At 32.6% G+C, this 26,873-nt stretch overlaps 1 protein-coding gene across 1 annotated transcript; it reads right to left on the reverse strand.

Moving 5' to 3' along the window:
* Window positions 1–1,184: 1,184 nt before the first annotated feature.
* Window positions 1,185–26,867, reverse strand: RpL18 (ribosomal protein L18). Its single transcript, XM_035376813.2, has 7 exons — window positions 26,797–26,867; window positions 26,607–26,693; window positions 17,998–18,105; window positions 16,494–16,592; window positions 7,371–7,494; window positions 7,193–7,262; window positions 1,185–1,305 (listed from the first exon to the last, which is right to left on the reverse strand). Exons 1-7 carry the CDS (start codon window positions 26,797–26,799, stop codon window positions 1,230–1,232), a joined length of 567 nt encoding a protein of 188 aa, XP_035232704.1. The 5' UTR covers window positions 26,800–26,867; the 3' UTR covers window positions 1,185–1,229.
* Between the last annotated feature and the right edge of the window lie 6 nt (window positions 26,868–26,873).

Below are 26,873 nucleotides of genomic sequence, written 5' to 3' on the forward strand. Positions count from 1 at the left end.
GCTAGAACACTATTAACTAATGGTGCAACGCATTTCTTCTTGGTTTGTCATACTTTATTCAGACACTGTTTGCCTTTAACTTCTTGCACCAAAATTACAAGTATAACTCGTCATCAGGTTTTCATGCCATACTATTGGGTCACATAAAGTCTCCACATTTTTTGCCACTAGATATTGTTGACGCCTATATATCCGGCAACACTCACCCAATCATCTCCAACGAACACGTGCTTAGAATATGACATTCAGCTTCCACTGTTCGTGAGAATAGTTTTCTAATTCTTTGCTTGTGTAAAATGTTATATTGATTTGAAAATGAGTGAAATACCTGAAGAAATATGTTATGCGATTCTGATATCAAAGATGCATCTTACTCTGGTCGGCTAGTCACTGAAAAAGGTTGATGAAATTTTGCAACTAGTGGAGCAAGACCGACACGTAAGCTGTCAGGAAATAGCAGAGGAACTAAACATCAACCATATGACAGTTTAGAATCTTTTGAAAAGAGCAGGTTACAGAAAGAAGCTCAATGTTTAGGTGCCACATAAATTGCAACCTGGCAAAACCATCAATTCAGCCCTCTACTGTGCACAACTCGACCGTTTAAACGAAGCAGTTTAGAAAGAGCGACCAGAATTGGCCAAAAGAAAGGAAGTTGTGTTCCACCATGACAATGCGCAGCCACACATCTCTGATAACTTAAAACAAATCAACAGAACTTGACTGGGAAGTTTTGATGCATCCACCATATATAGCATGAACCTTGCACAATCTGACTACTATTTTATTCGGTCTCTGCAAAACTCTTGATCGTAAAAAATTCGCTGGCCGAAGAGCCACTGAAAAATCACTCAGCCAAATTTTTCCACGATATTACAGAAGTTTTACACCGCTGGAATTATGAAGCTACTCGGAAAATGGCAAAAGATTATAGATAATAATTGTCAATGTGTATTTGATTAAAATTGATTTTCAATAAAGAAAAATTTTGTTCAAAAATGTACCAAAAAAGCACACAGACTTTTTTCTATGACCCAATATATAATGATGAACTACACTTGCCATGTGACTAAAATTCAGAAGTCTTTCAATAAAAAATTATTGGTATTGATGCAAAAAATTTTTTTTCATTAAATCATACCAGAAAGAATTAATAATTAACAAAGAATGACAAACTGCAGATATCTTTTTAAATACACGATATTCTTTATTTTATCGTTCACATGGAATTACACTTTGAAGCCACGACTCTTCCTGCGGCCACGGGCTCTTTCAAACTTGCGTCCCTTGGATCTGACATATGGCCTAAAAGAGAAATAAATACATGCATTTTATGACAAACTCATTAAGTAATACAAATCGTAATTCATTTTGATTATTAGCTAGAGCATTTTAATTTACGATAAAAAAATAATGGCTAATTCAGAAGAAAAAAAAAAAAAAAGTTATATTTTTAAATTTCACAGGACTAATTTTGATGGTTTTACTGAACCACCATCCTCAGCTGCAAAAACGCAAATGAACGAGATAGGATATAATAATCAGATAAGATAAGAAAGCCTCGACAGAAAATAAGCTAGTGGCGCCACCTGTTCATGAAACCAGAACTAAAACATAATTTCTTTAAATGTCGAAGGCAAAGATGGATTGGAATTAGGATCGTTAACTAGAACAGAAAGATTTTTTTGAATGTGAAATGCCTCTAGAAAATCCAGTTCTCCAATGGAAGATATAATAACTGAATAATTTTGGCAGCAGAAAAATTGAAAGTGTGATTTATGGACCAACAATGTTGGGCAACAGAAGACTTCTGCGTTTCCTTTTTTCTAACATATGCCTCATGTTCCTCGATGTGAAATTTTAAGGCTCTCTTAGTTTGGCCAATATAAATTAAACCACACTGGCAAGGAATCCTATAAATACCCCAGGAATTCATATCTGAAATGGGGTCCTTGAGTGCTCTTAGTTTGGCCAATGTAAATTAAACCACACTGGCAAGGAATCCTATAAATACCCCATGAATTCATATCCGGAATGGGGTCCTTGAGTATGGAACTCGGAATTTTATTGATGGAAGAATAAACGACCTGAAAGTTAAATTTCTGCAAAACATGTGCAAGTTTATAGCTAATTGATGGAAAGAAGGGAACGACAACAGAATATCTGCTAAAACAAGAGTGTGCCTTTTAGTGTGTTGAGATGAGAATTTTTTAAAACTGCTTGATTAATAATGTTGGGTGCAAAGCCCGTCAGTAGAGGCTGTTATTCTTATGCAAAATTTACATAAAAGTTTTATTTTAAACCTGTCTTGATGCTCAATTTTAAACAAGACATTGAAGTTTTTATTTTTCCTCACACCTTATCCCTTTTTTTTTAACCTGGGCAAAATTGATGTTTGGGATAATATGATTCCTCATTTGGATTGCCAAACTTCTTAAAAACTGGAGGCAAAAGTGGTTGAAAAATTCTGATCTCAATACATTTAAAAAAAAAAAAAAAAAAAAAAAAAACATTTTAAAACAGAATATAAGAAGTCTTTATCATTAGTTTTCTTCCATCGATTAGATACAAAACTGCATTATACTTTCGGGCAGTTTTCTACCAGTAAAATTCGCAGTTCCATACTTAACACCTCATTCCAGATATGCACTCATGACCATTGTGCTTTAGTTTACATTGGTAAGACAGCCTTAACATTTTTTGTTATGGAATATCAGGCATTTGGTTAGGAAAAAAGAAACATCAATAGTGTTGGTCAGAGAATTGCACTTTCCATTTTCCCGCAGTTGAAATTATTTAGAAAGCATCTTTTGTTGCCGAATTAGATTTCCTAGAGGCATTTTACATCCATAAAAATCCTTCACTATTAGTTTTTCCTTTTCCATCAGATTTAAATTTAGAAACTTGTTCCTCAAACTTATCAATATTAAGCTGTTTGCTCTTGTTTTAAAACTTTCAATAATAGTTATTTGGCATGTTAACTCAAACTTGACAATGTTACATTTTTACAAAAATGCTTCGGCACAGAGTAATAAAGAATAGTATGACTTAAGGTGCTTCAGACGTGCGCATAGAGGCATAGTCATAAGGGCATAAAATACGGGAGACCCGTTCACACCTGCGAGAACGAGGTGTAAGCCATGGCCAATGAGAGAAGCTAAATTTGTGCATGCGTGGAATGTTTACAACTTTCCCGCGTTGTTCTCCTGCTTGACTGATTTCCCGCGTTCGCTCTGCTTGTTTTTTTCGTTGTGTCATGGCTTTTTCAGCTCGCCACAAACTTTTACTGGCTCAACAGAATGATCTTTCATCTGCCCTTTTCATTAGCCAAGAGGCAACGGAAGAAGGTAGAAAAAGAAAAATAACGAAATGGTCAAGAGATATTTTTTTGAAAGACCAATACTTGGTTGGACATATCTTTATGTACAAAACAATATGGAATATTTCTGCATTGTACTGTAGTACTCTATACTATAAACATGCACATGCATATTTACATACTATATAAAACCTTCTTCCATTTTTATATATAATTTGTCTTAGGAGAAATACGATATTCTAAATATGCCTAATTAAAAAAAAAATCTTGAGGATAACTAACAGATATCATGTATATAATATTTTTCTATTTTGCAGGTATGAAAGCAGTTAAGCTAAAAACAGTACTTACCATACATTATTATTATTATTATTTTTTTTAATTTTCAATCAAAAGGAACATGTTTCTGTGACAGTGAAACATGTGTGCTTAGTACTCCTTATTCACTGTCCTTGTCGATCACTATAGTAGATTGCTGCACTACCAGTATCAATTATCACTCATACTAGTATCCCACAACTGGTCACTATGACCAGCAAACACAACTAGTACAATACTACGAAACGTTCACTAAACAATGTATTTTATGCTCAATCTTTTATTACTTATACAAAGGTTACACCATTGAATTGACTATTGTGACTATTCTTAAATAAGTGAAAATAATTTCTTTTTTTTAAAAGTAATATTTTTACTGTTAAAAAAAACAGCAGATTCTTGATATTGATTTGATGTTTTAGTAAAATTAATTCATGAAGTTTGTTTGGAAAGAAAATCAGCGTTTGAAGCAAATACCAATACAATATTTCCAGCTTTTTTAATAAATTTATTCTTAAATACAAAAATAATTAAACAGGAAAAAAATTAAAGTAATAATTTTTAAAAAATTATAGACAGAAAGAAAGAAATAATAATAATTTACACAGAAAAAATAAAATTTTTGCAAGTATGCATTTTTTAAAGCATTTTCATTATAAAATGAAAAATATTGGATGGGATCAATCATCTACAGCAGTGTTTCTTAACCTTCTTGGCACAATGAACAGCTTTAAAAATTTTAAATATGTCACGGACCCCTCTGAAAAAAATTGCTTAAACATCATTTATTACAAAATATACTCTGTTTTATTATTTTAATATTTTTATTTCAATAGTATGAAAAATTTGAAGAATTAAAATTTTTAATGTGAAGGCTGTTGCTGCTTTTCCTTGATTAACAGATTAAATTGAGGATGGTTTTCGACAAAGCAACACGCATATCATGTTTGACATTCAGTCTATTTCGATGTTTTGTTTTTATTGTGACAAGTGTAGAAAATCCCGCTTCGGAAAGATATACTGTAGCAAACGGAATAATGGCTGCCATAGCTAGTTTTACAAGCAATGGGTAGGCTTCTCTTAAAGAAGACCAAAACTTTTTAAGAGTTTTAGAATCGAAATCCATTTTTAACAAGGACTTTGTTTTCAAATCAATTAGCTCATCTTTGGCAAGGTTCATGTCATCGATACAGTCAATATCACAAAGAAAAGGATTATGAATCCACAACTCATCTTTTATATTTATTCCATCCGAATTGAAATATTTTTCAAATGAAACTTCCAGGTGTTCACAGATTTCATTTTTCAAGTTATTCAATAACAAACTATCTTTCCGAGATCCATTTTCAAAAAGCACTTCGTCGAACATTTGAAAGTTTGCATATATCCCATTTTGAATTCTAATTTTCCAAAGTGACATTTTCAATAAAAATGCATGTAGTTTCTCAGTGGCATCCATAATTGTTGTATCAGGCCCTTGAATTGAAAGACGTATATCATTCATTTGGTTAAAAATGTCTGCCAGGTAAGCCAATTTACATATAAAATCTTTCTTCTTGAAATATTCGAAGAGCGAGTTATCGTTTTCTTCTAAAAAAAGTGATACTTCTGTCTTCAACGTGAAAATTCGTTTGTAAACCTGCCCTCGTGACAGCCAGCGCAATTCCAGCGTTCAGAAGTACCTCATGTTCTGCGGTCATTTCTTAACAGTGTTTTAAAAAGACTATGATTAAGAGCTCTACTTCTAACAAAATTCACAGTTTTAATAACTATTGACAATACTTCTTTTAAGCTGGTTGGAAGAGTTTTTGTAGCCAGTGCATGTCTATGTAAAAAACAATGTGTAACAATAACATTAGGAGCCTCTTTTTTTTTACCAAATGGGCAAAAGTAGATTTATTGCCAAGCATCGCAGGTGCTCCATCCGTACAAAGTGAATTAAGCTTTTGTTTCCAGTCAAAGTCGTGTTTGGAAAAGAAAACATTTAAAATCGCTAAAACATCAACTAACTGCCTTTGTAGTTTGCAAAAGAGGCTCACAAAAAAAAAAAAAAGAATTCTTCTTTCATAGTATCAGCAGACACATAACGAACAGAAACAAAAAGTTGACTACAATTCGAGATGTCTGTTGTTTCATCCAGTTGCATACTAAAGGGAAATGGCGATGCTTTCAATTCATCGATGATCTGTTTCAAGATATTGCAAGAAATTTTAACTATTCTTGAATGTATTACATCCTTGGACAATGGAATAGCCTCAAGTTTTTTCCTCTGTTCCAGTCCACAAACTAATTCAACCATTTCTAGCGCACATGGCTTAATTAATCTCTCTCCAATAGTATGCGGTTTCTTACTTTTGGCAATACGATAGGCAACTCTGAAAGATGTCTCAACCAAAGGTTTTCGTGAAATACCAAATCCAAGCTTGGTTAATGTTCCAGATTTCGAAAACTGGGCTTTCTTCTTTGTAAAAAATTCTAGATCTTTAGATGCATTTTTAGGATGATTTGAGATGCTCTATAAATTCTGCCGGTTTCATACTGGCATTTGCCAAAACTTTTCCACGCAGAAAGTATTGTGGCTTTTTAACACCGTCCGATTCCTTCATGAAGCAGAATCCATATTTTACATAATTTTCATCAAATTTCCTTTTTTTGGACATTTTGGGCAACAACAACAGAAAAGAAAAGAAAAAAAGAAAAAAAAAAAAAAAAAAACTTGAAAAACTTTAATTACAACTTATGAAAAAGTAAAACAAATATTTTGTTTTAAAAATTTGCAAGAACTTTGCGGAACTGATTTTAACGTCACTTTATTTCCAAGTGAAGTAAAATTCAAAGGCTACTTTGTGTTTCTAAAAATTTCAAATTTTATATGGTTTGCGAATGTTCTTTTCCTCGTATCGTGGAGGTCTCTATTATTGGGAAATGGCAGACAGGCGGCTTAGAGAGGTTGCCCATGACAAAAAAAAGTTATTTTTAAAATATTGATGCAAACATTTTAAAAATTAGGAGCAGTCGACGGACCCCCAAGGGGTCCATGAACCACAGGTTAAGAAACACTGATCTACAGGATCATACACAGCATGCATAATCCTGAGCTTAACTTTCGCTTTATGAGTTTCATCCATATTTTTCAATATAAATTAGAAAACTCATTAAAAATGCATGTCATCATCGTAGATTTCTTGCGAGATCAACTCTTTATTTTGTTCAGATACGATTACAACTCATTATTTTGTTTGGATACAATTACAACTCATTCAGATACGATGTGTTCCATAGTAAAAAAAAGTCGCCTTCGATGGGACAGTGAAATCGTCTAAAGAAAGCCACTTCGCTCTGATTGGTCGATACTTATCCCAAACTCGGCGTAAAGTTCAAAATTTAGAACCCTATGCCACGAGCCCTAAACCAGATTCTGTGACACAGCTGTGACTGGTTGCCTTGGCAACGGAGCTCGGCTTTAACCACTTATGCCCTTTAAGCCCTTGTCTGAACGAGGCCTCACGGAACAACTTCGTTCTTATTAGGTCAAAAATTAAACTCAAAACTTACTTGGTGTGGCTATGAGGAACACCAGGAGCTTTACCAAAATGTCTGCATGCTTCTCTTGCCTTTCTACGGCCTACATTAAAAAGATATATTTATGAAGATAAAACCAGCATTGAATTGTTAAAATATCTGAGTATTAATACCAATACAAAATAAATCAAAAAGGAAATTATATAATCACCTTGTAGTAAAAGTGTATTCTGCCCGTGAGGTGAACGCATGGCCAGCTGATCAAAAGTAATAATTTCTCCACGAGCTTTCAAAATTCGAGCTCTAGCTCTTTCTGTAACTCGTAATGCACATAACTGTAACAAAATATTACTAGTGCTAATCATACACATATAAAAATAACTTTTAGATGTAAAATGCATAGGAATTTATTCAGCTTCAAAAATAAGTTTACATACATTTACCACATGTACTTAAATGTGCATCTAAATCCAATAAATAACACTTAAATTTTTAGATATTTAACCACAGCAGTCTTTTTAGTGAAATGATATAACTGTCTGACCAAACTAAATATTCTACAAAACAAGGCATCATAACCTTAGTCAGTATAACTGTGTGCATGATCAATAAGTGCAGACAGATTTCTCAGCCACAGCCAAGATTATGAGAGGATTGCAACTGAAATTAAAATTTTGACTACTACCATCACGTAAAAAGAATAGTTATTTCTAACAAAATACATAAGCAATATAAAAATCTAATCTACATTAGTTATTAGTGTGAAGCAAATGAAAGAATATAAGAAATATAAATTTAAACCATAAATAAATCCCTACATCCTGCAAAATTAACGGCATGATTGAAATTACACTGGATTTAAAAAAAAAAAAAAAAAAAAGAAGTTTCATGTTATATATGAACGCATCATTATCTTACACTACTCTCTAGAATATATATAGCAATATTTTTAAATATTAAGAATACATATATAACTTCTTAAAACTATGGAAGCATGTTACCAAAGAGCCTCCTAAAAGTCAATGTTACTCACATAGTACAACCACTTTTACAACAGTTGCCAAATTTTCACAACCTAAAATCTAACAGCTCCGCAGATACAAATTTTTTAATTTTGACAAGCAAACTTGCCATATTTGATGTGCAATCACAGTTAAGTTCCAATAGATTTTATAGAAAAATCATGAATTTAAAATTGTACACTCAATGGAACTGTATGTAATGGAAGAAACCATAATAAAGTTTATGCAGAAACAGTAGTTTTCTGCAAAATCACTAGAAGGAATGAGTATTTTGAATGTATTCTTAAAGAAATAGCTACATTTCCAAAAACTGAAGGAGGGAACATCTTGTAGCGAGGTTGACTGACAAAGTTTATGCAGAAACAGTAGTTTTCTGCAAAATCACTAGAAGGAATGAGTATTTTGAATGTATTCTTAAAGAAATAGCTACATTTCCAAAAACTGAAGGAGGGAACATCTTGTAGCGAGGTTGACTGACTGATTATTTTTTGGGGGGAGGGGAAACCAATTAAAATACAAAATTCGCACTACATATGTTTGTATATATGCAATATATAACAAAATATGATGTCTGCTTTAAAAAATAATTGGCGACCTCAAAATTAACATTCTAGATTTGGTGCTCTCCCCCCTCCAAATTCATCTGTTCTCCCAAATTATGTAACACTGCTAGAAAAAGCTTACTAAAACTAATGCTAACCAATCATAGCTTAGAATGCTCTCTGCACATACGAGGTATAAATGCTGAGTCACTAGTACTATGCTCCCTCTTTTTCCAGATTTCTGCAATGCAAACAGCTCTGTGCCGACGTCATGGCTTTTTATCTGTATATATAAAAATTATTTTTATTCAAATATGATCGATGAAAAGTAATTTGTCTGCCAAAGAAATAACTGTTTATGTGCCTAGAAATAAAGATGGCGACACATCGAGATTATGTCTGTGTAAGAATTAAAGAGGATGTATTATCACATAAAAAACGAAGCAACTTAAACAACTTACATTGAAAGAAATGTTTAATAAAGTAAATAAATATCAAGATTTTTTTTTTGTAAATTTTGATACCCTTTAGATCATAATTGCTCTTTATTTCATTAATTACTGTTTCATATTTTTAATTTTATAATTTCTGCATGCCATCTTATCAGATTTAAACCGATTATCTATAATACGGAAAAATCGATAATACGGAAAACCCGACGAGTCCGGATTAAAGACTTTTAACTGTATAACATTTATTAGCCCTACAGGTTTCGATTTTGTGCTACTAACCCCAATGGAACATTTATTCCTCAGTTGAATTTCTGTAAAATAGTATCTGCAAATTCATTATTCTAAAAGTTATCAAGTATTCAAATATGTTGTGCTTTCATTATATATGTATATTACACATATAAAGTATTTTTTAAATTCAAATAATTTTAAATATATATTTACACTTTAATAAAGTGTTTGTATTAACACCTAAAGTAAAAACTGAGAAAATGGCAATCAATAGTGCTCGGCTTGCAATCTCATGAACCTATTTTCTACATATAATTATAACAAACTTCTTAATTTATCCCATTTTGCATATATTTCACTGTACTATTAACCATAATTTTTATTTAGAATTTAGTAATAAACAGATTTCACTTAGTTAAGAAAATTACAGTTAAAATGTTGGCAGCAGCTAAAACCAATCAACAATTTTGTAAACCCTACAATTTGTATACGATGATCAAACTGAAACAGCAAACATTAAATGGTTAAAACATTAACTTTTCAAAACACTTCAAGAGTAAAATAAGGAAGAAATTTCACATAATAATTGATTAGAAATTTTGTTTATCCAATAAATACAAATACAACTATCCACACAGTTAAGGTAACCGACTTTGCTCTAAGGGTGTTTTTCAAAATGTTTTTTTATTTTTTTAAAAATACACATGCTATTGAAGGAAAAATTATGTAAATTAAATTCTATGGGATTAATTTTTTAACTTATAGTCTACATTATACGTAATAATGTACAAAACGTGTGTGTAAAATTTCAAGTGATTCTATAATGAACGTTTAAGAGTTATGGTTGCCGTGAACATTGTTGGAAAATATGACTTATTGTAACCCTTTTACATCATCTCTCCTCCTTGAAATGTTTATTAAGCTTAGTTCTTATTTTAAGGTAATATAGTAGTTACTGCTACTTCTTTTTCTTACTGCCACTGTTTGCGTTGAGAACGGACTGTTTCAACCTAATTAAGATGCAAAAACGAAATGTGATGTTACGTCATCTGGAAAGCAGAATCGTGCCGATAGCTGATTGGGTGTGCGGTTTCCAGCCCCATCAGATTTCAGAAGGATGCGTGCAGTCCGGTGAATAAGTTCCTTGGTTCCTGTATACAAGATTACCTTTCCAGAATAAGTTCCTTGGTTCCAGAAGCTACAATGCGAGTGACTGCCGTGGACGGCATCCATGTTCTTCATGAAGGTGGCATTTAAAATAAGTTAGCAGCGATTCCTCGTGTTCAACTAATGTAAGCGGAGTTAGGCCGGATTTAAGTGCTTTAAAGCTGCGTTCAGATGTGGGCGTAAAGCGCATAGAGGCATAGTCATAAGGGCATCAAATACGGGACATCCGTTCACACCTACGAGACGGGGGTCTAAGCTGTGGCCAATGGGAGAAGCTAAATTTGTGCATGCGTGGATGTGTCTACACCTTTCGCGCACTGTTTTCTAGCTCGATTGATTTCTCACGCTCGCTCTGCTCGTTTTCGTTATTTTGTGTCATGGCTTTTTCAGCTCAACAAAAAGTTTTACTGGTTCAACAGAATGCTCTTTTATCTGTCCTTCTTATAAGCCAAGAGGCAACGGAAGAAGGTAAAAAAAAGAAAAATAACGAAATGGTCTAGAGATATTTTTTTGAAAGACCAATACTTGGTTGGCACATATCTTTCTGTGCAAAGCAGTATGGAGTATTTCTGTATTGTACTGTAATACTCTATACTATAAACATGCACATGCATATTTATATACTACATAAAACCTTCTTCAATTTTTATATATAATTTCTCTTAGAAGAAATATGATATTCTAATATGCCTAATTAAAAAAAATCTTGATATTAACTAACAGATAGCCTGTATATAACATTTTTCCCTTTTGCAGGTGTGAAAGCAGTTAAGCTAAAAACAGTACTTACCATACATTCTTATTATTATTATTTTAATTTTCAATCAAAAGGAGCATGTTTCTGTGACAGTGAAATGTGTGCTTAGCATGCCTTATTCACTCACTGTAGTAGTTTGCTGCACTACCAGTATCAATTATCACTAGTACTAGTATCCCACAACTGGTCGCAATGACCAGCAACCACAACTAGTACAATACTAGGAAACATTCACACAACAATGTATTTTATGCTCAATCATTAAATACATTTTGCTGTCTTGCCAGCTGTTTGTATACATCTATTTTTAACAATTTGCATGTATAAACCGCAATAATAGTTTTATTTATAGCAGTTTAGTTTCAACATATGCTGTCATTTCTATTTACGATTAAATCTCAAAAGTAATTTCACATTGACAAATTTTAGGTACCCGAGTCTTCAAATACATCAAAATTATAAGCATTCATACCTTATCCAGGAATTTCTACCAGAGAAATAGCATGAATTTAATGATCAAAACTCCATACAAATGATAGTAATAAAGAGTGGATACTAATAACAAATACTATTCATTAAATTAATAAATAAATTCATTAACTATTCATAAAAAATATAGTTCATATTATGGATTATGTGTGCTATTTAGTTTCATTAAAAGTAAATTCCTTTCATGGAGAACATAATTAAAAAACAGAACAGAACTTCAACAGGAGACAAAACTGTCTAGACTGTTGACTGTTGTTTTAAGGTTATTTCACTACATCTTTTCTTTCATGGAATTCATAAGAGCATTTTCTCAAAAGATTAATCTTTTATTACTCATACAAAGCTTACACCATTGACTATTGTGACTATTCTTAAATAAGTGAAAATAATTTTTTCTTTTTTTTTTTTAAAGTAATATTTTTACTGTTAAAAAAACCAGCAGATTCTTGATATTGATTTGATGTTTTAGTAAAATTAATTCATGAAGTTTGTTTGGAAAGAAAATCAGCGTTTGAAACAAATACCAATACAATATTTCCAGCTTTTTTAATAAATTTATTCTTAAATACAAAAATAATTAAACAGGAAAAAATTATAGACAGAAAGAAAGTAATAATAATAATTTACACAGAAAAACTAACTTTTTGCAAGCATGCATTTTTTAAAGAATTTTTCATAATAAAATGAAAAATATTGGATGGGATCAATCATCTACAGGATCATACACAGTGTGCATAATCCTGAGCTTAACTTTTGCTTTACGAGTTTCATCCATATTTTTCAATATAAATTGAAAAACTCATTAAAAAATGCATGTCATCATCGTAGATTTCTTGCGAGATCAACTCTTTATTTTGTTCGGATACCATTACAACTCTTTATTTTGTTCGGATACGATGTGTTCCATATTAAACAAACGTCGCCTTCGATGTGACAGCGAAATCGTCCAAAGAAAGCCGCTTCGTTTTAGCTTTGCTCTGATTGGTCGACGCTTATCCCAAACTCGGTGTAAAGTTGAAAACCTGGAACTCTATGCCACGAGCCCTAAACCAGTTTCTGTGACGTAGCAGTGATTGGTTGCCTTGGCAACGGAGTTCGGCTTTAACCACTTATGACGCCCTCGTCTGAATGGGGCCAAGAGGACTTAATTTAAATTTCAGGTGCTTTCTTGACCATTTATCATGGACTTATTGAATGTGTAGCCAATTTCATTTGAGGCCGCATAATTACTGTTTAGGACATTTTGTTTGTATTGAATGCCAGTATTTTTGGAGACCAGGTAAAAAAAACATTATTTGATGAATGATGGTTATATTATATTTTTTCCTAAGACTCTGATATTGTTTAAATTTATTTTTTGTGGTTTTATTCTTTTTTATATTGTTAATAAATTGGTTAAGTTTGAAACCTCTTTATTGTCTTCAATGTCTACACAACATATTATCTCAGGGAGCTTTTATTGCTACTATTGTTATATGTTTAATTTCATAAACTTTAAACTTTGCTTTAGCATCAAACATAAATCATGGAAAAAAAAACATTTAAATCAAAATTACTTTTTTCATTTGCAATAAATGTTCCAGATAATTTAGCCTCACTAGCACAGACAAATGTTTCATTTTCATTGTGATTATCAGAATCAGCAGTCACTTAGTGTATCGGTTGACATAAAATTTTCGTTCTCTTAATGACTAAGTATAAATTTTGGCATTCTCAAACTTTCGATTATTAAACAGAATTAAAAAAGTGCAGAAAAATGAATCATTAACTGTTAAATTAGCGTAGGAAATTTGTACACCAAGCCGAAATAAAGAAAGCTCAATGTAAACAAAACAGTAAGCTTGAAACGTAAAAGTGAAAATACTTTGCCAGATTCTCCAAACATATTGAGATGCTTAAAATTATTTAATTTATAACACAGAAAAAAGTGAAAATTGCACCTTTAACTCTTTGAAATCCAAACCCTTCGTTAACCTGTATCCTCAAAATAGCGAACTGCCCGAAATACTTTTCCAGTTTCACAACAATTTCCTCCCCTCCCCATCCAGTAAAACACAAAATAGGTGTGAAGGTTTCGAATGACATTCTTTGTACTTTCTAAGATTCCATTAGTCTTTGACCCCGTTCTTTATACAGTCAAAAGTCTTTAATTCGGACCTCAAAGCTAAAAACTTTCTGCGCATGCACCGCGTTGACAGATGCGCATATGCGTGTGCGCAAGTGCAGAATACGTTTTCGCGAGCGCGTTTAATGTAAAACGGACGTATAAGCTAAAATTATTTAATTATCTATTTCAGTTAATGTTGATGATTGCGTTGTTCCTTAATCTTCGAACTAGATCCGGCTTATTACCTTTTTCAGACTGTAAGAGCAATTTTATAAAAGTAAACTTGAACTTTCGATTATGTCAAATAGAATTTCTGATGCTGGAGCTCCCAAAGGATCTACAAAACAAAAGTATGTTTCGATGTCCATCAAACAAAAAGTGGAATTGCTGCAAAAAATGGATAAAGACATGAAGAAGGTGACAGAGAGGTTAGTGAAAACGAAAAAATTTCGATTGACTAGTTAGTCAGTATTCTCGGCACAGCAATTAGGGGACTTGAACAGCGAAACTTTGTAACTGAACAATAAATTATGTCTGTTTATAGAATTAAAGAGAAATTATTATCACATTAAACGAAGCAACTTAAACAACTTACATTGAAAGAAATGCTTAATAAAGTACACAAATAAATATTAAGCTTTTTTTGGGGAAATTTTGATGCCCTTTAGATCATAATTGTTCTTTATTTCATAAATTACAGTTTCATATTTTTAATTTTAGAATTTCTGCATACCATCTTACGAGATTTAAACTGATGATCTATAATCCGAAAAAAATCGATAAACCGGAATCGCCGAAGTCCCGATGAGTCCGGATTAACGACTTTTGACTGTATAAACCCTGCCTGTACACGAAGTAGCAGTGTATTGCGAGTTTTATCGTGAAGAGTATCTTGAGCTCCGAGAGCAAACGAACCGAGTCGGGAGCTGTACTTTAGTGCTTAGCCACGAAGCTGTCTTCACCCTTATAGCCTGAAGCCTAAGATGCTGATTGTTTCAGCGTGCTTGTTCGTAGTTTTTTTATGACTGTAAATGTGTTTTTGGAGCTGTCTTGAGTAAAACTGGCTAATAAATTGTGTTTTGATTCTTCGTTAAGTGTTGTTATCAATCACTCCAAATCCACGAACCCGTAAAATGCAACAATATATCTAGTTGTAATGAAAGTTTTTCTCCAAAAATTTTCATATTTTTAACTTTAGAATTTCTGCATGCCATCTTACCAGATTTAAACTGATGATCTATAATCCGGAATCGCCGAAGTCCCGATGAGTCCGGATAAACGACTTTTGACTGTATAACTATTTTGAAGATTAGACCAACGAGCCTTTCTGGCTTTGTTATGATCACGACTGATATTTTGTTTATTTCCATTATTTTTATAGGAAGGAATAAATTGATTTAAAATAAATATAATCCTTAAATTTTAAAAATGCACTTTTATTGCTGTTTAAAGCACACTGTACCACAAAAGATTCAACAATGAAATGTCGGAAGCAACCAAAAGATACAAAATCTTTTAGACAAGCCGTCTGCAGTACACTGATACAATGCATTTGGGAAAACTGCATGAGGGAGGAAAACAAGACTATAATCTCGGCCATTTTCGGGCGGTTCTGGAAAATGTAGGGCCCTGCGGGTCGGACTGGTTGTGAAAAAGTTAGTCTAACTTCCAGTGTGGCAGACAGTTACTGCCTGTTTTTTGTATCTCAGAAAACCGAGTATATCTTCACTTTCTAATCAACATATCAAGAGAAAAGTTGGTTTTGATAGCTAAGAATATGACCATATAAATATTAAATTAAAAAAAATGAGTTTTTCAATCAAAATCGGCCTTTTGAATGAGGTCAGCTACCTTAAAGGCTTTTCAGAAACAATTTTTCTGGCATTTAATTTACTCTCCTATAGTTTTTTAAGCATTTATCTCAGGTTAAGTCAAACACAAAAGAGAAATAATGATATCTCTGTTTTTGGTACAAATATGTACAAAAAAATTTACAGGTTAAATCGATATGCCCAATTATATGGCGCATATCGATGTGTACATGGAGAAAGTCAAGGGAGAGTATGTGCAATTCTGGGATTTTTTTTAAAGTGAAAATAGGTCGATGTGTACACGGATACAGAGTTTGTGCAATTTTTTTACTTGTTATTTTTAAGTTGGTGATTTTGAGAAACGTGCGAAGCAGTGGGCGATTCTGCACTTTCCCAGTTTGTCGGAAAGGGTGTGGGCTCTCCTAAAATTTTACCACGAAACTTAAAATTTCGGTGATACTGAAAGTTTTGAATCATCTTTTGCTTTTACTCATTTAATGCCATGAGCTATGTTCCAAACAAAATAAAATTTTACATCAATGAAGTATTTATATAATTCCTCTACTTCTCATCAATTAATCCATTTCAATTCCTCATTAATGTTTTTTGAGACTTCCATTATGCATTTTTGAATTTCGATTTTCTTTGCTGGAACTCGTAAGGAAAACTGAAATGCTTCCAATGAATTGTCCATGGCAGTAAATTCCAAAATAAAACCAAACAGAAAGACTTCAATGTGGCAAAATTAATACTTACTGTTAACTTGGGTACTTCATATAACCTCAAATCATCAGTAACTGTGCCAACAACAACAGCAATTTTATTTTCATTTCCAGGTTTCTTCACCATTTTTGCCTATTTGAAAATAATCATTTAATTATTATTAAATTGAAAATATATAATAGACCTATGCCAAAATAGAATGCTATTTTAAAATCCCACATGAGAAAATAAAATGTTTTATTTTCATGTTTTCTAATTACAATTTTAATAAATTATCCTTGTTTTAATATTTATCAACTTTATTATATTCGCTTAAAAAAAACCAAAAAAAAAAAAAATATGCAAATCTTCTAGTTCAAAATTTTTTATAGAAATTATCAAAATGTTGGTAAGTCAGTAAATTTAACACCGCATAAGGAAATAATATCTCAAAACAGAAAAATTGTTCTGACAATTATTTGAATTCTTTATTTTCAAAAAAGAAATAATTACAAAATGTTAATGTTTTAATACAGGCAGGGTCTCGTGCTCAAAAATTCAAGAATCACACTGTCCATATCAAGGGGGAAAAAATTCAAATAATAACCCATATACATCTCAGTGAATAATAATAAGAGTTAACACACACACATAACCCCCCTTAAAAAAACCTTAAAACATAAATGTCAGATGAAATAATTAAGGACTTTTAAGGACCGTACAAGGAACTTGTCATATACACGGAATACAGAAGATTAAATGCATATTAACCCCACCCCTTTTTTTAAATTTACTTGGCACTAGACAAAAAGGTACACAAACACTTTTTATATAACCAAACTGTCTCTTCGACACTTATCCCACTCTCATTTTGAATAAAAGACCTATGGAAAACACAGCATCAAATGCAATTTTCCTCTTAATGTCATACTGAATATCCATAAAACATAAAATTCAAAAACTAGTTCTGGGAAAATTTATTTCTAGGAAAACTCGGCAGTTGCATTTCATGCTTTGCTGTGTGATATGGGTTTTCTTTTCCACCAATAAAACTTTACAATATAAGACAAATATTATCACCAACTGCAATTATTCTAGTACAAAAAATTAACATTAAATACAAAAAAAACTTGAAGATATTACAAGAACACTTACATTTGCTTTACAAAAATTTAGAAATACTGAAGTTGTTTCTCCACAACTCCGAGTTATATTTCCCAAATATAACTTTTCATTATTTAAAAAAAAAGGGGGGGGAGGGGCAGTCAAAGTTCCTTCTAAAGAACAGTTTGTTTTGTTTTACATCACATTTATGCATTATACTCACCCTGCAAAAGAACAGTTTATGTTTAGTAGCCTTATATATTTATCAATGTGTGCTCTATCATTAAAAGAAAAATATATTCACACCTGTAACACATTTTTCAATCTTCCGAAAAATCTGCTCCGTGTATGCTCATGATTATGTAACTAAAGACGGACATTTTAATTCAATGAAAGGACTATGTTAAAAAAAAAACCCTCCAATGAATATAGCTAGAGGGGAAAAAATACTAACCAACTTGGCTAAGGATAATGGAGGCCGATTAATTCTGCTCATAAACATACGCTTCAAAACTATCTTGTTGAATTTCTTTCCAGTTCTTCTTGCAAGGAAACGATACAGCTAGAAATACAATAATCAGACAAAAGAAAATATTTAAAAATCATTATTATTGATATACATATGCATTAAAAATATTTCAGCATGAAAGAATGATAAATACAAGGATTTAAGCATTTGTATGTAACACACAGTATAAATTTTGTTCAGAGTGATTTTGGATGCCATTTGGCAATAGGAAAGGTACGAAAATTACTTTACCTTTGTATAAAGTTGCCTGTATGTTTTATTTGGCAGTATATGTGTTTTAAAATTAGTTTGCAGAAACAGAAGAAACAATAAATTTGTGAAAATATACAGAAAGATTAACCAAGGAGTTTAAAATTTGTATTAAAAGCACTGGATAATATTACATACTTTCGTTTGGAGAGAAACTTTTCCGACAACCAGGTGCGTTCATCCAAATTCATATTAAACTACATGACCATACCTGCCAACCTCTAAAGATAAAAATTCAGAAGATTTCTCCAAAATTCAGAAGAACACGAAGAATTAATATCATGCTTTGATATTAAAAAAATAACAATTTATACAAATAGAAAAAAGAAAATTGTACTTACATTAGTAAATCTCAATTAAGTAGTAACTAAAAAATTTATTAGGAAACATAAAACAAGAATTTAATGTTACACAAAAAATTATTGCAATGAATTTAGAGTGCATTTTTTGGCTTTAGCCAAAAATTCTTTGGAAAATTTCCTGTCATAACAATTAGTTGCCTCGTAACACTTAGCAATTACAATGTTTTCTAGAGTTGTTGGTGAAATTAAAGAACGAAACATAGTTTTGTTTTTCTTCACAACACTGAAGTCTCTCTTGCATTTAGCATTACTGTGTGGAATTACGAAAATAGCACATAAAACTCTTGCTAGTCTATCATATTTTGGTGTTCCATCAGCTCTTTTTATTCTTTTTAAGGTACCAATGAGGACAACAAGTCTATCTTCTCCAGAACTGGCAAAGTCTTCAAACTGTGCAGCAGAAAATTGGTTCTGTAGTTCATCTAAAGCATCATTACGGCATTCATTTTCTTTGATTGTTAACAAAAATGGAAATTTATCAATAAAAAAACAAATCTTTTCAAAAGATGAATTTTCAATTTGTTTCAAATTTGCCACTTCAGCATTTAAAAGAACTTCATTTTGCAAAGGAAACTGCCTTACAATGTAATCACAGGCTGAGGAAAAGTACTTTCTAACACGTTGAAAAAATTCTTTTTTCTCATGATCTTTAAAAGAATTTACAAGTTCCCTGGTTTGATTTCCAATTATAAGATCATTGTCATACTTTTGATTTGCCAAACTATTATAGGCAACACGAATCAACACACTGTTTTTCACAATGGACGGTTTTACAAACTTAGTATAAAGTTCTTTCAAAAGATCATTAAGAATTTGGAAAAGCAGGGGAGATTTTGGTGAAGCTGACTGTAGAAGGGTATTTACACTTTCAAAAATCTTAATGGTACTTAACACAAAACTACAATATGCTTTGTTCAAATTCGAAGAAAAAAGATAGAAAATCCTTTCCTCCCGGCTAATAGAAGACTTGTTTCTTCTTCTCTTCAACTTCTTTCACAAAGTTGACCTTCAAGGAGTCTTCTAAGCATTTTCTTTTTAAAGGGTTTGATTCTGTGTGTTGGCTTTTCCCTTTTAAAGCATTTTGATTAGAAGCAAAGTTGGTTTTCGGAATCTTATATACTGACAAATTTGATGGGATCTGTGGTTTCGTTTTGGTCTCTTCGTGGAAATATTTTAGCAATGCATCCCACTGTTCAATAAACCTTCCTAGCGCTCTGCCTAAGGATAACCATCTCATGCATACATGTTTCAGAATTTTTCTCGTTTCACCAGAGCACAGTTGTTGGAAAAACTTTAGGTTTCCTTTCCTTTTTCAGGGTGTTTGTGGGACCCCAAAAAATCCCCTGAAACTTTTAGGGACTTACTACCGACATTTTGGAGTTTTGAGAAGGGGGGGGGGAGAGAAATGAAAAATTACAATTATGAAGTATTGAATGACCAAATTATAAAAGTTCAATGAATTACTTTTTTTGCAAAATTAATAACCATAAATTTTCAGTCTTTTGTGGTGAACTTCATAATTGCAGGAAGGTTGACTTTTATTTTCCTCATTTACAGTTGAAGAAATTTCCTCGAGAACTGCACATGCAGAGGTAGACGCAGTTTGCTTTTCTGCTAATGTAGGTTTTTCAGAAACTTTTATAGGTGACTCATCTGAAATACATGTTTTTAAGTCCTCTTGATATGTTTTCCAACTTCTGTTCTTATTCAGTAAGAGATCTTTGTGAATTGGATGAGTCACTGGATTTTTTTAGCTATATTTTTCACATGAGGTTTCTTTAGAAGCCATTAAATCATATTTAATAGTCTGCACTGCATCTAGGGAATCAATCTTAAGAGAGGTTCTATAGTCAGTGACAAGTGTATCCATTAAGTTGAACGCACTTTCCACTAATAGGCCATGGAAGCAGCTAAGGCAGGCTTTGACCAATTTAGCCAATGTAGGATACTTATAATCATTTGTGAAATCATCTTTTAAATTAAAAAACTTTAGACCAATATTTATCAATTGTACACTTAATTTCCACTTTCATCAGATGTGTAGAGCATTTCTTTGGTGATATCAATATCACTCTGGTATAACCTTATTTCAGCTTCTACTTTTGACTTTTCATTATCACTAAAAATATGGGACATAAAAGATGATAATTTTTCAAAAGCTAATATTGTACTCGTTTTACCTCTTAGCTCTGTATCTAATGCTGTAAACTAATTAGATATGAATTTTTAAGGGGTAATTTCTGTTTCATATGCTGTGCTGTATTAGTATAAGCTTTCATCAGAGAAATTTGGAATTCTTTTGCTATTGGATGATTTTTTGATAATTTCTTCAGGAGAGTGGAAGCTTCTGCACCAGTAAATATTACTTTGCTAGGTAGATGGAATTCTGGATTTGTGACATCAACCTTTAATAAATCATTATAAGATGTGCACTCTATATTTTCTGGCTTCATAAAAAAAGAGAAAAATTTTGCCATCAATTTATAAATACTGGAATGTATTAAATGAAGCATTTCTTTTTGTTTCAAATAATTTAATATGTGTTGAACTCTGGTAATACTGCTGAATATAATGCCATATGCAATAAAGTTTTGTTTTGCATAACAAATAACCCATTTAGTATTCTTTTTTCCCGAACTAAAGCATCCTTTGTGAGTTGTTGGGAATGCAAGCAAGAATACACCCCTTCAACAATTTTTTTCTGAGCTGCAGAAATATTTCTTTTATTGTATACAGTTTCAACATAAGAAAAATAATCCCCTTTATCAATTTTATCCAAGTAGTGAAAATAAAATGCAATAAGAGCATCCCACAGATTTTTGATTCTTTCTAAAACACATAAAATGTACACCCACCTATGGTCTGGTTTCTTCAACGGCTTAAGTTTTTTAATGGCAAGGGATTCACAGATTTTGAAAACATTTTCACTTTTACTGCAGCTTTTCATATCAAAATAGATGTCACCAAACAAATCTTCTAAGTATCTATCAAAACATGAAGCAAATTTTTTTGCAGTTATTAGCTGTGTGACATGTGTCACCATCAATATCTAATAAGTGGGGTGCTTTGTTTGATTGTAGTCTGGTTTCAACACCCTTTTTTTGTTCCACACATGGTGTTACATGAGTCCATTAATACACTAATTAAGTTTGCCCATGGAATATTATTATCTTCAACAGTATTAACAACTGCTTTAAAAACAGCTTCTGAATTGCAAGATTCCATCTTTAGAGATGCAAAATGATGAACTACAACTTCATTTTGATTGTTGTCATAAAACAGCACCAATATTGCCAGTATACTTTCTTGAGCATTGCTAGTACTTTCATCCAAATTTAGAGAAAATGGAGTCTCCTTTAGTTTTAATGATATTTTCCTTAATACTTTTTGCGAGCCCATATTTCATTTTATAACATGCAGTAGTCCTGGACATTTCCAACGAGTTTTAGTGCCATTTGATCGCGGCTCAACTGTTTGCAGAGTTCAATTAAATTGGGAGCTACATTGAAAGAAAGAGAGTTCTCGGCGATAAACGATGTTATTAATACCTCTTGGCATGCTTTTCTTGTCACTAGATCCAATGGCCGAGCATCAGTCTCCAGTAAGTCATCAGTATTTTTTGAATTAGCATAATTACTTAAAGTCATTGAATGTCTAATGCACTTTGAATCTTTTACGTGCATCACAGTTTTAGAATGATTTGTGAAAGCCTTGAATCCTTCCCCACCATACTTCAGCAGTGGGTTACAAAAAACACAATATGCTTGTCCAGTAACATTTATTTTCTTGCACCATGTGCCGATGGTATCCCCATCACCATCTCTCCGTTCAATCCAATTCCACCTAAATGCATTCCGGACACCTTCTTCTAATTGTATAATATCACTATTTATATCGAGAAATTTCATAGTGAAATTCTCTTGCGTACAAAAATTAAAAAAATTTCAATAAACGAAACGAAAATTTTAAGCGATCAATGACAAATAGCTAATACCGCAAAAAATCCCCCTTCTCTACTTATTGGCGCCACGCCAGGAGAGACGAGACCTTTGAACCCAGAGTCACGTGATCGCACATCTGGTCGAACGAAGTCTCTCCCTTTTTTTCTGCCGCCCCTACTTGCCGAAAAGAATCCAGAAGAGAATGTTCGAGAACCGGGGGAATGAGTCATAACTCGCAATAAGGAAAGAACAAAAAAGAAGTTTTCCCCCTTTTCACGCATTATCACTGCCTTTGGAGAAAGAAAGGAAAAGATTTCACCACACACACTGACCTTGCACTTTCTGCTTTCGAAGCAAACAAAATTACCCAGATCAAAATAAATAATTCATTATTATTCCTACTTCCTTTTGAACGACGATCCCCAGAAAATCCCCGAAATTCCAGGGTTTTCCAGAGCACAAACACCCGTTTTTTACACTTTTTTCCAGATAGAAAAACACATCAATCAGAAGCTGGTCAATATTTAATGGTAAAGCAGCTGCAACTTTTTCTTGCGTCCAAATTAATTAAGTGGCATGGGCATCCAATAACAATTCATTCATTTTGTTCTTTTTTGAGGAAAGAGGCTACACCCTTTTTGTCACCCACCACGACATGAGCATTATCTGCACCAAATGAAATTCTGTTTGATATTGGGATGTTAAGTTGTTTCAACTCATTAATTACTAAAGAGGCAATATTTTCCCTCGTAGCGTCTCCATTTAACAATGAAAGACGCAAAAGATGAGTTTTCATTTCATTAGAAACATCACAGAAATATGTGACAACAATGAGGTAAAGCTTCCAATCGCTGTCGTTGCTGCCATCGATTGACACCGAAAATGCTGAATTCTGGAGTACAGCTATCGTTTTACTTTGTGCATCACAAGCAATTTTGTTCACAATAGAAGATGTTTTCGTGCAAGCACAAGCATATTTCTGAGCAATCTTGGAATCGGGGAAACATTCGTCTGAAAAGTTGACCGGCGTGATCGGCAGCGTTTAGCGGCACATTGTGTTCGATGAGGAATGCAGTAAACAAACACTTTGCCAAAATGACATCGGCATCCGAATTTGGAAAAAAAAAAAAAAAAAAAAAAAAACCCAATTTCTTTGACGTTGTCGAAGCCGAAGCATTAACTTCATGCTTTTTAGACTTAACATGCTTCACAATGTCGCTTCTTCCACCGTGACTTATTATGAAGTCACACACGCACACGTTGCAAAATGCATAGTTATTTTCTTTGAAGGATTCTTTGTTGGAAATTCGGCTTTGTAGGCAGGCCGAAAATATTGAGAATACGGTATTTTTGAACTCATTTCAAATGAGTGACATTTCGTAACGACTACACATTAAGAAAATTCGTAGCACGTGCAAACAAACAAAAACAAAATGCAACAATCCACGCTCACCGAGTCCGAGCAATTCCCTTGCTGCTGAAGCGAACACGGGAAAAAATAATCTGGCGCCCACAAAGAAAAGAGTGGGAGAAACAAGTTCAGCGCATTGGATTGGCTGGTTAAGCGGCGAGTTTGGAGAAACCGCAGGTTACTGGATTCGAAGTAGTCGGTGGTAAAACACGATGCAATTGGTGAAAAATTTTAAAATTTCAGCAAAAATCACTAAAAACACTTGAAAAAGGAAAAAATTGTAAAAAATAGATTACGATCGTAAAATCGTAAAGACAAACGCATTTTCGTAAAAATTACAAAAAATTCGTAAAAGTTGGCAGGTATGTATTATAATAAAATTATTGAAGAAAGCAGATTTAAAACCTGTTATTGTAATGCAAAGCTTTATTATTGCTATAAGTTCATCTCAAAATCTAATTGTATTGAATCTCATTCTAATCATCTAATGGGAATTCATATTATTATTTCATTAAATTAGTCATTACCATTATTTTGTTAATGAAAATGTTATTAAAAATCGCATTCCAACCTGCAGACTTACAAAGCTAGTTCGTATTTATTTTGTAAAATTTTGTTCTCGTTTTCTAATTTCTAATACGAAAATACGCGAATATAAATGAAGTGTCAAAACAAAGTTATAAAATTCACAAATTATTGCCGAGATTGATCAGAAATTGTGAGTGAAATATAAATATTGCATACATTTTGTTCTAAATAAATAGCGCACTGGATGCATATCCAGTATTTATTTAACACTTCATTTAAATGAAAGCAAAATAATCATAAAAAAATCACAAATCTAGCAACTCATCTACTACATGTGTGTGTGTGTATTTAATTATGACAAAGCACACTAGGGCTATCTGCCTAAGGGGAGGGATGCCTTTGTGGTGGAGGAAAACTGGCTCGTATACACGTTACACATGGGGAAAACCACGAAAACACCCATGCAGCCAGCCCGTTTGCAGGATTCGAACCTCGGACCGAACTACCAGTGTTCAGCGACTTTACCGCTCGGCCGCTGGTAGGCCGCCATCTACTACGGGACAGCGTCCGCCAAACATGTAAATTTTACTGCATCCATGCAGGGGGACTAATCCCATTAGGAAAATGTCAACGAGGGTGCAAAACTGTTTCGGATCGCGCCGGTCTGAAGGCTATATCATGAGAATTTCGGCCAGGTTTTAGAAGGCTAAAATGGATGATTAAAATCAGTGCAAGAATTTTTTTAAAAAAAAGAGAGAGAGAGACTGGAATAAATGCCTAAAAGGAAGTAACAAATTTATATGTAGATCAAGCATTACATTATCTTATATTCAAAGTCCAGTTTTTGTTTGGAAGCACTTCCACAGAGAACCCAGTAAATGTAAACATCGCCAACATCCTATTCACTTGTTCGAAGTTTGCAACCATTCCTCTTGCGTTCATTTTGTTGAATTATGACTGTCGTTGTTCGCATTTGCAGATTTATATTCTTCTCTTATTTATTATAATTTTTTGAATTTTTTAACAATGAATAGATAGAAATATTTTCGTAGATAAATGCCGGTTCTCGATTCGGGATGAATGCTAATTTGTAACACGGCTGTTCACGTTGTGTTCTTAATTATTAACAGCTCTTAAGAAACATGAGGTTTCCACCCTCTAAAATAATTTGTTTCCGTAGATCGCAAAAACATGCATGTGCATTTTAAATAATGCTTTTATTTTTACTATTGGTTATTGTCATCTAAAATTATGAGAATAAATCAATTTTTATGGCGTAAAATTTTAACAAGATAATATAATGCTTTTCTAACAATAACCTTTCAGAGGATGGCGGGTGTGACATAAATAGATGATAAAATTGAAATAAAAAATATTATTGATTATCTAAGATGACAGAATAGTTTGATGCCTCACCATGGTCATCAAAATTAGCAAACCACTGCTGGTGTAAGGAATATATTAATTTCTGTGTTAACTTGAACCGGTTAGTTTTACATCTACATGCTTATTATCTGTGAATTTTTACTACTATATGCTTAATATACTGTTTTGTCTGCTAACTTGAATTTAAATGCACTAAAAATCACGTTTACAGCTCGGCTCATCGAGCTTTGCGAGTAAAAATGCAACGGTGCCAACGGGTTATCTACGGATGAAAAGCCTTTCGTTTTTCACCAATCTTGTGCATATGTTTCTGGAACTGAAAGTTCCATTATTTCCATATTCATTTTGATGTGAGGAAATATACTTAATTGTATATACGTGGACGGAAACTACATAGGTACACACGTTTTTGCCCATTGTAAACAATGCTATTTTTAGGACGAATGTCATTTATCACTTGTTAACACAATTTTAAACTCAAAGAAACTGGTGAATTTATTTCAGATATCATCACACCAACACTTTATTAATACACAATATTATTAGAACAAAAACATTGGAACTTCATTAGACTCACATGTAGAGCATAACATTTAAGCAATATTATTATATACAATACAAAATGAAAGATATGTAATAATAAATAACAAAACTCACTTTTACGAGAAGCCGAAGATAAATATCATCACTTTTAGGTGCTCGTCGGACAACTTTCCGGTCATATTTATGATTTATGTCTATACCCTAAAAATAAACACAGATATGAAATATTTCTACGCTAAAACACATAGATAATGAAGTAATCTGTTAAAGAAATATTTATATTTAGAGACGAAAACAGATTTACCATTTTTGACTTCTAATTCCACAAAAATGAATTCCACAACGCATGGAACTATGGGTAAACTTCAACACACATAAGAG

Source organism: Stegodyphus dumicola, chromosome 8 (genome assembly GCF_044657685.1).
Source record: "Stegodyphus dumicola isolate Sdum_Otavi_A_Nest chromosome 8, ASM4465768v1".
Taxonomy (NCBI): Eukaryota; Metazoa; Arthropoda; class Arachnida; order Araneae; family Eresidae; genus Stegodyphus; species Stegodyphus dumicola.

Excerpts from the sequence above, each read along its gene's own strand:
- RpL18 (XM_035376813.2), bottom strand. Across the intron at positions 7,495-16,493 it reads ATGAAGTACCCAAGTTAACA|TTATGTGCATTACGAGTTAC; the intron begins GTAAGTATTAAT and ends ATTTTGTTACAG. Across the intron at positions 7,263-7,370 it reads GAATACACTTTTACTACAAG|GCCGTAGAAAGGCAAGAGAA; the intron begins GTGATTATATAA and ends TTTTTAATGTAG.